General features: G+C 33.7%; 1 protein-coding gene across 1 annotated transcript in view; it reads right to left on the minus strand.

The window, feature by feature from the left end:
• The window catches only part of Cfap47 (cilia and flagella associated protein 47), a gene marked incomplete at its 3' end in the record, with an annotated part of 113,053 nt that overhangs the window by 44,434 nt on the left and 55,825 nt on the right, over positions 1–12,794 (minus strand). Inside the window, exons 17-20 of the mRNA XM_051179566.1 lie at positions 8,965–9,087; positions 8,337–8,468; positions 6,219–6,296; positions 2,443–2,587 (exon numbers count right to left, since the gene is read on the minus strand). Of these exons, the coding sequence (XP_051035523.1) occupies positions 2,443–2,587; positions 6,219–6,296; positions 8,337–8,468; positions 8,965–9,087 (478 nt within the window). The remainder of the gene's footprint in view (positions 1–2,442; positions 2,588–6,218; positions 6,297–8,336; positions 8,469–8,964; positions 9,088–12,794) is intronic.

A 12,794-nucleotide genomic window follows, 5' to 3' on the forward strand; every position in this document is an offset into this window, starting at 1 on the left:
TTTTCCCATAAGTCACTCTAAAAATATTAATTAAAGAATTTTGTTGGAAACCAATAAGATATCAAAATAGTCATTTATCTGTTAAAACATTCATAAGAAGATAAATTTTCAGAATGGTTTAAGAAAATGGTTTTTTTTGTTACTAGCTATTAAAATCAACTTATGTGCTTCATTTACTTTGTGCAGTCTATTGATCTGAAACTCATGAAGGAAATCATGAGAGTAGAGAAATATCTTTGAATGTAATGTTCCATGGAATAGGAATAAGGAGAAAGGGTTAGAAGTAGAAATGCATTTGAAAAGATAAGTAAGTGTCCTTGAAAAGAGGTTTGAATTACAGGCAAATCAACTCTGAAAAGAAAAGCACTTTAAAGAGTTGATTCATGGAACAAGAGTATATGGGTCCCGAGAATAAAGTGTCAAATGGCTAAAAATTGGTTCAACATACACATTTTAATAAATAAACATATATTTCATGTAGATTTCCAAGAATCTACTCTAAACTAGTCATGGACAATTAAACAAGATACTCAAACACAGAAAGCCTGCTTAATCATGATCTCACTCCAGCACTCTGTCTACAGTGTAGTGGACCCTCAGCTACCTGGACCTTAGGGACAAACACCAGAAATGACTGGAAATCTCTTCCTGTTCCTACTCCTCCTCCTTCTCATCCTCCTCTTCTTCCTCATCCTCTTCCTCCACTTCTTCATGTGCATCTACTGCATTGGGTCAAATAATTTCTCATTTCTCTGAACTTGTACTCTCTTCCTTCCCACTGACAGTTCTGTTTTCTCAGTCCAAACTTCTCACCGGCACCTTCTCAATTAAACTCCATTGCCTGCATATAAATCCTATAAATGTTCTGTTTAACCTTTAAGTGTTGAAAGACATTTAATCCCAAACTTGAAAGGCAGAGAGAAAAGGATCTCTGTGAGTCTCAGGCCAGCCTCATCTATAAATGGAGTTCAAAGACAGCCAGGCTAAAACCCTGTCTCAAAAAATAAAAAAGTCAACAAAGTTACTTTCATAATCTTGGTTTCATGATCCAACCACTAATCATACGAAGTCCTTACTAAGGCTTTACCCTCATTCCTTCTCATATACCCTTGTTTATATTCTTTCAGTTCCTTAACATGTGTAGTAACTATGATAGTTCTCATAAGTGAGCCTAGACTAGGTTTTCCCCAATGTATAACCTATACATCCCCTATAACCTGTGTGATCAACTGTCTTGCATTATTAGTTATGTAATATGGTAAAAACCACATTGTTAATTTAACTACTGATATAAGTAATCAACATTTGTCACCTAGACATAATATTCATACTTCATGGCTTTATTCTGTCTTGACTTCTCTAAAACAGTAAGTCAAGCTTCAATGCTATTTCTCCTGATTAAGTTCTACCATAGAATGCACCAGAACAAGTAGGAGATGAGAAAAAGAAAAATATTTACCCTTCTATTCCTTCGGAAGCCCTGCTAGCAGTTCTAGCAATGGCTCCATTGCATTGTCACTATGGTGCTTACTAGTTGCCTCACTGTCCATAATATCTTCTGCTAGATCAGCAACGCACGTTTTCCTCTTCTTCCTTCAGAATTAGAGACAACTGCATCCCCCCCACAATTTTTGTTTCTGTTAATACTTTCCTAGACTCCCACAAATTTATTTTCTAAAGTCTATTTAGTTAAACACTATGAATGATGCATCTGTTTGTCACTGAGATTCTGACAGGTAACCTTACTGTTCACTTCTTAAGACGACAGAAAATGTACTAGTTACCTTAAAGATTTAATCTAACGTTTACTCTAAAATTGGGGTTGATCAAATATTTACTGATAAATAATTAACCAAGTCAACTGGAAGAACACTTTTCTGTGAGGGTTCAAAAAACAGATACACTATACTTTGTGAGACATGATTTCTGAAGCAACTCTTCAATTCTGCCATTTTAGCATGAAAGCAGCAAAAAGCAATAGGCAAATAAATCTATATTTGAATTAAACTTTGTTCATAACATAACGTTCAAATCAGACTTAGCCCATGAGTACTAGTTGCTAACTTATGAAGTAAAAAAGAAACAATACACTCATAAAAGCATATATTTCATTTAAGCCAAAATAAATACAATAACTCATGACACATAAGTAAACACAGAGGGCAGACTATACACTATTTTGAGAATATAAAATTAACAATTATATTTTTAGTTAAAGCAAATCATTTATATACCACTGTTGCTATATAAAGCTAATTAATAAATACAGCTACATATAATGTTATCCAAGTGTTCTAATATTACAAGAGACATATTGAAAGGAATAATAATATCATAACAAATCATGGAAAGTAACTGCCATTATTATGTTTTTAATGATTATATCCTAGACAATTTAAAAGTAATTTGCTTTACAATACTATCACAATATAAATCATATACCTGCATTTCCCTTAAAATCCATTGCAAAAAGTGGGAATTCTTTTAGATTGAACTCTACTTTGGCCCGTGTCACACCTCTGTTTTTAATTACAAATGGGATAGTTTCTGTAGTGCCAACATAGGTACCACTGAAATTAAATACATTCTAAATCAAAAAAGAAATAATAATTAGAAAGTACTATAATGCTTTACAAATATGTACAGTCATTTATATTTTGATACTTAAGATCAATTGCCAAACGTATCTCTATGAAACTTTATCTTTCTCTTCCCCATATGTAAAATATCAAAAATCATTGAACCAGCTCCCTTCTTCAACCTATTTATTGGATTGTATTTGTATGATAATAGTAAGTAGTCAACTGTAATTGAGTTTCTAGATTTTTACTTTCTCAAATTCTTCCCCTCAATAACTAAGTTACAAAGTCCATCTCTTATATTTGGCCTTCCCCCACTATCAACGTGACAAGGTCCAAGATCATCACCAGTGTTCATAACACTGCCCAAGACCTTTATTTAATGTCTTATGTTCTAGCTACATCTAAGCCCTTTCCTCATCATAACATTTTATATTTCAGTAGCCTCTATGATTTTGCATTTCAAACTAATACCAGATATTTCAACCATTTGTCTCAACTATCAAGCCTCTTCTCTAAAATGTAGCTACCGTATAAAGTTATTCATCCAAAAGAACCTCAGATAAACCATAATTAATTACATTGTGGTAAGGATGACTTATTCCTTATGTGTATTTGCCTGGAGACAGCACAATATCTGTTCAAATATCTTCATCTAGTAATGAAAAACAGGATTGATTTTCATATACATGCACATGTGGTTCTATCCTTATGTGTGTCCATGTCTATATGTATTCTGGATTCTTACTGAGAGTATGTGAACTCTTCCACACATACCTAGTATGTGGCTATATCACAAACTTCTGTAAGGAACCTCATGATAAATTTACTAAAAGATCAACTCCTAAGCAAATGCACCACACAAAATATTAAAAGAACATAGTATCAACAGTACTATAATATTGAGTTTAGCTTTTATACTATTTAGTTTTTTTTCCATTTTATTGAAATATAATTTTTGCAGATATTAAATAATGGTTATTGTTTCCCTTCCCTCTACTCCTCTGACTTCCTCTCTTATCCCCTCCCATTTGGATTCACACCACTTCTGTCTCCCATTAGATAAAATTGGCTTCTATGAGATAAGAATAAAACATAATTCTATTACGACTAAAAGTAATGCATAAGAATTGCACAAAACAAACAGAAATAAAGAAGCCAAAGGAAAGGCACAAGAAACAGAGATCCACTCATTTATACACTCAAGAATCCAGTAAAAACACTAAACTGGAAGCAATGGTATGTATGCAAAGAACCTGGTGCATACCCATACAGGACCTCCCTGTGCATGTTGCCTCAGTATCTAAGAGTTCTCATGTTAAACATGTTGATTTAGAGGGCCTTCTTTTCTTGGTGTCTTCCATCCCCTCAGGTTCTTTATGCTCTTCATTTTTACTAATCACCACAGTATTAAATAGGCTAGTTGAATATCTGCTGGTCGATGTATCTCAATCCATCACCACTGAACAACAGGATTCAGAAACTAAAGCCTGACTCAATAAGAGCCTGACTCAAAGGCAGCCAGTTAAACTCTTTAATCATTGTATTTTAAAATTTAGTACCATAATGAAACCAGATAATGGAAAAACAATTGGGAAAAAAAGCAATCTCAATAGGATAATCGCTATAGTGAAAAATCTCTCAGAGGTTGATAACATCTTATAAATGTCACAATGGGACAAAATGAAGGCCTGCTTTGAATATCTAATAAAAGTTTCTTTGAGTAAACAGAACAGATCCTATCCTTTGAAGTAATGTTTAAATACAGAAGGTGTGTGTGTGTGTGTTTGTGTGTGTATACTGTGTGTCTGTCTCTTAGTATGTGTATGTGTTTACACTGTATGTATGTGTGTTTGCATGTGAACACATGCATGTGTCAATGTGTATGCACATTATCAATTGTAGAACAAATACTACTTATGTATAGATAATGTTTTTAAAAACTGATGAGTATAGTTCAGAAAATTAATATCAAGACTACATTAAAGTATCTATACTCATTAGATGAGCCTTTTACATCTCATAATAAAACTTGTAGAGCATTGAAATATAGAGCAATAGAAATAAAAGTATTATGATAATATTATGATATTTTAGAAATTATCTATGGGGGCTAGAGATATGGCTCAGCAGTTAAAAGTACTGGTTGTTCTTCCAGAGGTCCTAAGTTCAATTCCCAGCAGCCACATGGTGAATCACAATCATCTATAATGAGATCTAGTTCCCTTTTCTGGCATGAAGGTATACATGCAGATATAGCACTCAATGTAAGCATGGGGCAAAAAAAAAAAAATCCAAAAAGGAAAAAAAAAAGACATTATCTTATAAAGACAAACATGAACAAATAGTACATCTTAGGAAGCCTTTGTACCTCAAAATATGACCTGACATGGTGACAATGCTTTTGATAACAGTTAGAAATAACTAGATGGAAGAACAGTGGAATGAAGATGCATATTATAGTATGTTCAAGCAAACAACCTTTATAAAGCAATGATGAAAAATACAGCATAGTTTCACACAACCTAAATCAATCTTGGAAACACAATACTCAACTAAAGTACCTCATCAATGACTACAAACACTTCTTCATGTGTCATAAAACTCAAAACAGGACAAATTAAACCAATAGTTAAGACATATTACACATATATCTATTATAGGCAAAGGATAATCTCTTATGAATGATGAGAACATAATGAAACCATTTTATTAATACTGGTAGTTTGCTGGTTTGAAGATAAAATTGAACACAAAAAAATGTCTAAAGAACTACAAGACTGCTGCCACCTAACAATTTTAACTTTCGTGGAAAGTCTACCATAAATGCCCTTCCGGGAGAGTGAGATCAACAACTAACTTCTCCATGGAGCCCTCAACTAATGCCTGATGGAAACAGGAGCAAAGACCCATACATAAACATTGAGTCAAACTAGAACCCAGATGCAGATGGAGAGGACAAGAGCAGGTGACAAAAACACATAGAGACAGCTTACCTGAATAAGGAGGAGCTAACTGGCCACCAGACTGATAGCTGGGAAGCTGGCAGGGGACTGACTAAGGCCCCCCTGAATATGGGTCTCAGCCAGAAGATCTGAGCAGTCTAAGGGACCTCAGACAGTGGAGCCAGGATGTATCCCTGGTGCACAAAAGGACCTTGCTAACACATCCCCCATGGAGGAATAACTGCCTTAACCTAGAGACAGGAGAGAAGCCCTAGTCCCTACTTCACATGACCTGTCAGATCTACATGACCCCAACTGGATGGCATTCCCCTACATATGGAATTGGGGTGGGGGATGGGAGGGGAAAGAGGTTAGAGTGCATGTGAGAGGGCAGAGAGGGTAAAAGGGAGGGAGGGAGTGAGTGAGTGAGTAAGGGAGGGAGGGAGAGGGAACTGGGATCGACAGATAAATTAAAAAAAATTACTGGTAGTTTGCTCACATGTAAGTTTAGTGTTTTATTGTTTAAAAAATACAATATCCTGCTTCATCAGTTATAATTACAGTACTTATATTAACTATTATATGCAAAATTACTACACAGGAAAATATTTGTAAATATTAATGAACTGATTATGGATGCTTAACATAACCATCAAAGTCATAAATTAAGCAAACAAGCAAGAGGCATACTCACAGGTGTGATTTCAACATCAGCAATTTCAACAGATCCACCAATCCTTAGATCTATAACATTTGCACGGTGAATAGCAACCTTATTAAAGACAAGAAATTTTGTACAAATTACATTAAAAATAATAATATATAGATGATCAATTCCAGGCCCCCTTATGTTACTTTATAATATAAATAAGAGCATATAGAAATCAGATGGCTTATGAATTTGACTAGAGATTAAAATTCATTTGACTAGACCTGATTATAATTCTCTGTAACATATTTTCCTTATCTAATTACAACAGATTATTTTATAAAAGCAAAAGTACATTTGAATGATATACAATTTGTTCCACAGAAATATGCTAATAAACACAATAGCTATGAAAACAAGTCAAAAGTGTTGTGTAGGATTACTATAGTACTTAATTATGTTGTCTTTTTCATTACTTGGTATACTATGGCATAATTTTCTCAAGAAAATTATTTTCAAACTACAGTGAACTAATGGTTAGAAGGGGCAATGTTCTGTCTTTGGGGTGTCCATAAAGTTGAATGCCAACACAATAAAACCTGAACCATAGCCTTCCTGATTACTGAGTCTTCACTAAGAAAAAAAAAGATATTACAGTAGAATCAAAATAACTTCAAAAAATGGGAAAGGATAGGTGTCATGCAGGATTGGGGGGAAGGTGCAAGGAGCTCTACCTAGGGAGAAGGAAAACAGGACAAAGTTGCTATGCAGTGAAAAATAGAGGGGTGGGTCCTAACTGGGGCATGGAATTGGCAATGCAAGGGAAGAAGAAGTTGAGGTAAATAATACTTAACTACTTGAGAAAGACATAGAGAAATGCATGCACACACTCACACACACACACACACACACACACACACACCATGGATATAAATTAGATATAGATACAGATAAAGATACAGATAGATACAGATATAGATATAGATATGCTTTTACATATACGAGGAGCATATTATTGGGAAAAAAAGACAATCTAACAAAATACTTAATATAAAAGTACGGTGAAACTCTGATGTGGTGTTGGAAGGAGTCTACAAGATTTCCAAAACAACATGTTCTGCCTCCCAAACCTTGAAAGTCAGACTCCATTGCTAATGATACCACACTTTTGGTTATTGGAAAAGAGGAATTCAGGTGGACCTGACCAGGAAGCCTCCTCCCTGGGGACTAGCTCGCATACTATTGAAAGGTAGTATTAAAGCTGCTAAGAGAGAAAAGGTTATTAATCAATACTCCCATCCAGCTATGATGCCTACATACCACAGTGGCCTGTCTGAAAATATATCACCAATAGTGCGACAGTGTCACTATTGTATTACGGTGATGTATTTAAGACCCACTTAGTGAAAGGAATTCATGTATGGTAACAAGCCTTCTATGGAGAGAGTACAACCTACTATGGCCACTTTCCTACACCAAGAGAATTTCTAACTGTAATACCAGAGATATAGTTTCCATCAGTGTTTTTAAAAGCTATTTTTTTCCCCATCTGCAACACAACCTAAGGCTCAGGGCACATCATGGAAGAGGACACTGAAAGAATCTAATAGCCAGAGGATCATAATGTCTCCTGCATCCCATAATTACTCTTTCCTAATTTCCCCAAGGCCATGAAGAAAAGCTCACTTATTTCGATGAGAACGATTAGGCTCTTTCAAATCATTCAATTTTATGTGAAACTGCCTCATGCTTATTGGTAGCATTGTTTCAACTTAGAAGAAACTTCAGCTACTGGGTTTCTTGAAAAAAATTTTCAGAGACTTCTCTCTAAGTGTTGCTACCTAATGTTCTTTTAGATAATTTAGGTATAGTTGCTACTTTTAGACCTCTGAACCTGCATATTTAGAATTAATTCAATTTTTATATAAACAGTACCTTAATTTATTTAGCATTATACTTCAAAATTCCATTATTTATTCATGAAGTAATTAAATTTACTAATAACAAGTGTAAGTAGTTATTTTGTGATAATGTGCTTATTAATATAAATTTATATTTATAAAACATTACATACACATGGAGATGTGTGCATAAATGCATATACACACATACATATACAAATACAGAGAGAGAAAGAATGGACAAGTACATGAACAGATATACCTTTGCTCTTGTATCAAATTTTTCTGCCACAGTAGGTGTACAGGAGATATTAAGAACAGTTATTCCCCCAAATGGGATTATTCCTTCTGATGGAATGATATTAATGGTAGGCAAAAGGCTTTGATCACAAACCTGTAATAAAAAATTGGTAAGATGCTACAGTGACTTACAAATTAATGATATCAAAAGTTTGGCAGGGAAGTATCTAAAGTACTTCCTACACAGAGGCTGAGAATAAGACATGAGGTGATTTTGCAATAGAATTGTATTACATCAAATACACAAATAATTTAAACTACAACTAGTTAATCCCATCTAGTTCTTGTTACTACCAAGACAATCCTCATTAAAAAAGTGAAAGTAAAAAAGGAAAAGCAGATAACTTACTATATTACATAACATTTCTTGGCAATTATATTTAAAAGTGTTCACATTTTTTTAATAAACCAAATTATACCAAGGAAGGAAAATCATAGTTTGGAAAAGTAGAATAATAAATGTGCTAAATGAATTCAGAAAGTCCATTGACAAATAGCAAAGTACTAACTTTGTAGTATATTTGAAACAAATTGATTCGAATCATTACTTAATTTGATCCAAATAAGAAATGGCAAAAATTTAGCATTACCTTGAAATAAGCATGGTTTTGCCCTATATTGTGAAGAATGGCTTTCCGCCAAGTAGTTAAACCTTGAGAACTATTACTGAACAGTATTCTTGGCTCTAAAAAGGTGACTCTAGTATGTCCAACCTGGTAATAAAAAGAAGAATGGGAGAAATTACCAAAACAAGAGCAAATAAAAAAGTCAATTGATTTGCTTTGAAAATTAAATGTAATTAACCTTTACCATCATTACCAAATGTATGTAAATACATTTAAACCTATAAACATAATTTTATGAATTTATCTAGTTTATAGCATTAAAATGTGTTAATATGAACAAAGAAATAATGCCAAATATTCTTCAATGAGAAGAGAAGAAAGTAATGAGAGAAGTGATAAAAAATATACCCCTGTCATGTAACTGGAACTTTACCTTTAGGGAGATTTTTAAAATATAACATGTTACTAGATTTTGCTGAAGCCTTAAGACAAAGAAAATTAGAATATAATGTTTAAATATTACTCTCTCAAAGTTCTGGTGGACAATAATTTACTGATAGAGTATTTCCCTAGCTTATGTGTAGCTCTGGGTGTGATCCCCAGAAACACCACAACACACACACAACAGTAGAAGGAAAGAGGCTATCCCTATGGCAGAAGTGATTCCTGGACTAAGAAACATACTGAACATACTGACAAATTACTGAAAGGCTCTTAGAGTTATCATTTACTCAGTTATGTATGGCATACTATTATATGTTATGCAACAGAATTCAAAGGTCATCTAAATATATGGAACAGGTTGTTAAAAATGAAGCCACCCAGACATATTTTTACTAGAATCCAAATTCATAGAGCTTAATATGCAGATAATGTATGCTTGGCCTACATGAGATGGGGACATAGTTTATTCTCATTGACAGAATTACTACACAGGCATAGGGACTTTCCTCTTACTTCCAAGAAAAGCATTTCATAGAACTAACAAACCACAGAACACTGTTTTCAAGTGTGGCCATTATGCATGTTTACAGTAGTAAAGGTTAAGTAATCAGGTATCAAAGGCAATTTGAACACAGTTTGTCCAAGAAATACTGAGTTGAGTTCACTTGGTGCTAGATTTTATAAAACTTCATAAACTATGCTATTATATTAGGCTTTAGAATATTCTTATAATTATTTTAAAACATAATCTTTGTAACTGGAATAATAAACATTCAAACTAAACTAAAATAGATGAAAAATGTAAGTCAGAGTTTTATCAATATATGATGAAACTTAACTGACATTTTATTTAAACACTGTGTTTCTCCATCCTACTCTTCAGAGTTAACTTTAAAAGTTTCAAAGCTTTATCTGAAATGACCCAATTTTCTATTCAATTATCTGAATTATTTCCTTGTGTGATTTACTGTTTAATTATCTCATAGGTTTATTTCCAGTAGTTTACTTATTTCATTCTTATTGACTCATGGGGTAGGAGATAGACAAAATAAATCACATTAGATAGGGTAACATTAAATCTGTGGAGGCAGTTGGATCTAGAAATAAACTGGTTGTGAATTTGAATAACTTAAAACCTCAGTTTTCTAGTAATTCACCATTAATTATATATTTGGATATAAGCAATGAATACCTCAGAATTTTAAAGGGATGAGATAATAAATAAACACCAGTTAGCATGGCACTTGACACATAGTAATTGCTCAATAAATAGTAACTAATTAATGCTACATCTGTTATTATTAAATCCCTCATTTTTATGTAAGTGAAAAATAGTCATAGGTTGAATATGTGAGCAAAAGTATAATATTAAACTTTCTAGATACAATAAGCAAATAAATACTTTGCAAATGCTCACTAAAAGATTTTCAATAATGGAAATGAAACGCAGTAATAACACATATCCTAGTTAACTATATAAATGGAAAGTGACAGCACATTCACGCAAATGGGATATGTTTTAAAGAGGACAATGAATAATCTACAAACAAGTTTGTCAGCACAGACTATTCCTACAAACCTAATTATATCAGAGAAGCGAATTCACCCCACAGGAGCAGACGCCAGGAAATAATCAACTTGAGGGCTGAAATCAACAAAATAGAAACGAGGAAAACAATACAAAAAATCAATGCAACAAAGAGTTGGTTTTTTGAGAAAATCAACAAGATAGACAAACCTTTATCCAAATTAACGAAAAAGCAGAGACAGAACATGCAAATTAACAAAATCAGAAACGAAATGGGGAACATAACAACAGAAACAGAGGAAATCCAGACAATTTTCAGGTCATACTTTGAAAATCTGTATTCCACAAAAATTGAAAATTCAAAGGGAATGGACAAGTTTCTGGATAACTATCACTTACCAAAATTAAGTCAAGAACAGACAAACAACTTAAATAGACCTATAACCTGCAATGAAATATAAGCAGTCATCGAAAGCCTTCCAACGAAAAAAAGTCCAGGGCCAGATGGATTCAGTGCAGAATTCTACCAGACATTCAAGGAAGAACTAATACCACTACTCCTCAAACTGTTCCACAAGAAAGAAAGAGAAGGTTTATTGTCAAACTCTTTTTATGAGGCCACAATAACTTTGGTACCCAAACCTCACAAAGACACCACTAAGAAAGAAAACTACAGACCAATATCCCTGATGAACATCGATGCAAAAATACTCAATAAAATACTGGCAAACCGAATTCAAAAATACATCAGAGAAAACATCCAACATGATAAAGAAGGCTTCATACCTGGATTGCAGGGATGGTTTAACATACGAAAATTTATCAACGTGATCCACCATATAAACAAACTGAAAAAGAAAAACCATATGATTATCTCCCTAGATGCGGAAAAAGACTTCCACAAAATTCAACACCCTTTCATGATAAAGGTATTAGAGAGGTCAGGGATAACAGGAACATACCTAAACATAATAAGAGCAATATACAGCAAACCAACTGCCAACATCAAACTGAATGAAGAGAAACTTGAGCCAATTCCTCTAAAATCAGGAACAAGACAAGGCTGTCCTCTCTCTCCATATCTCTTCAATATCATACTAGAAGTTCTAGCTAATGCTATAAGACAGCAAAAGGAGATCAAGGGCATCCAAATTGGAAAGGAAGAAGTCAAACTGTCTCTATTTGCAGATGATATGATAGTTTACATAAGCGACCCAATAAACTCTACCAGGGAACTCCTACAGCTGACAAACACCTTCAGCAAACTAGCAGGATACAAGATAAACTCAAAAAAATCAGTAGCCCTATTTTTTTCAGATGACAAAGAGGCAGAGAAAGAAATCAGAGAAACATCACCCTTTACAATAGCCACAAGCAACATAAAGTATCTTGGTGTAACGCTTACCAAACAAGTAAAAGACCTATATAATAAGAACTTTGTGACTCTAAAGAAAGAAATTAAAGAAGATACCAGAAAACGGAAAGACCTCCCATGCTCTTGGTTAAGTAGGATAAACATAATAAAAATGGCAATCTTACCAAAAGCAATCTACAGATTCAATGCAATCCCCATTAAAATACCACCACAATTCTTCACCGACCTTGAAAGGATAATAATCAACTTTATATGGAAAAACAAAAGACCCAGGATAGCAAAAACAACCCTATACAATAAAAGAACTTCAGGAGGCATCACCATTCCTGACTTTAAGCTCTACTACAGAAATATAGTTCTGGAAACAGCCTGGTATTGGCATAAAAATAGACAGGTAGACCAATGGAATCGAATTGAAAATCCTGATATTAATCCACGCACCTATGAACACCTGATTTTCGACAAAACAGCTAAAATTATACAATGGAGCAAAGACAGCATCTTCAA

Source organism: Phodopus roborovskii, unplaced genomic scaffold (assembly GCF_943737965.1).
Source record: "Phodopus roborovskii unplaced genomic scaffold, PHOROB, whole genome shotgun sequence".
NCBI lineage: Eukaryota > Metazoa > Chordata > Mammalia > Rodentia > Cricetidae > Phodopus > Phodopus roborovskii.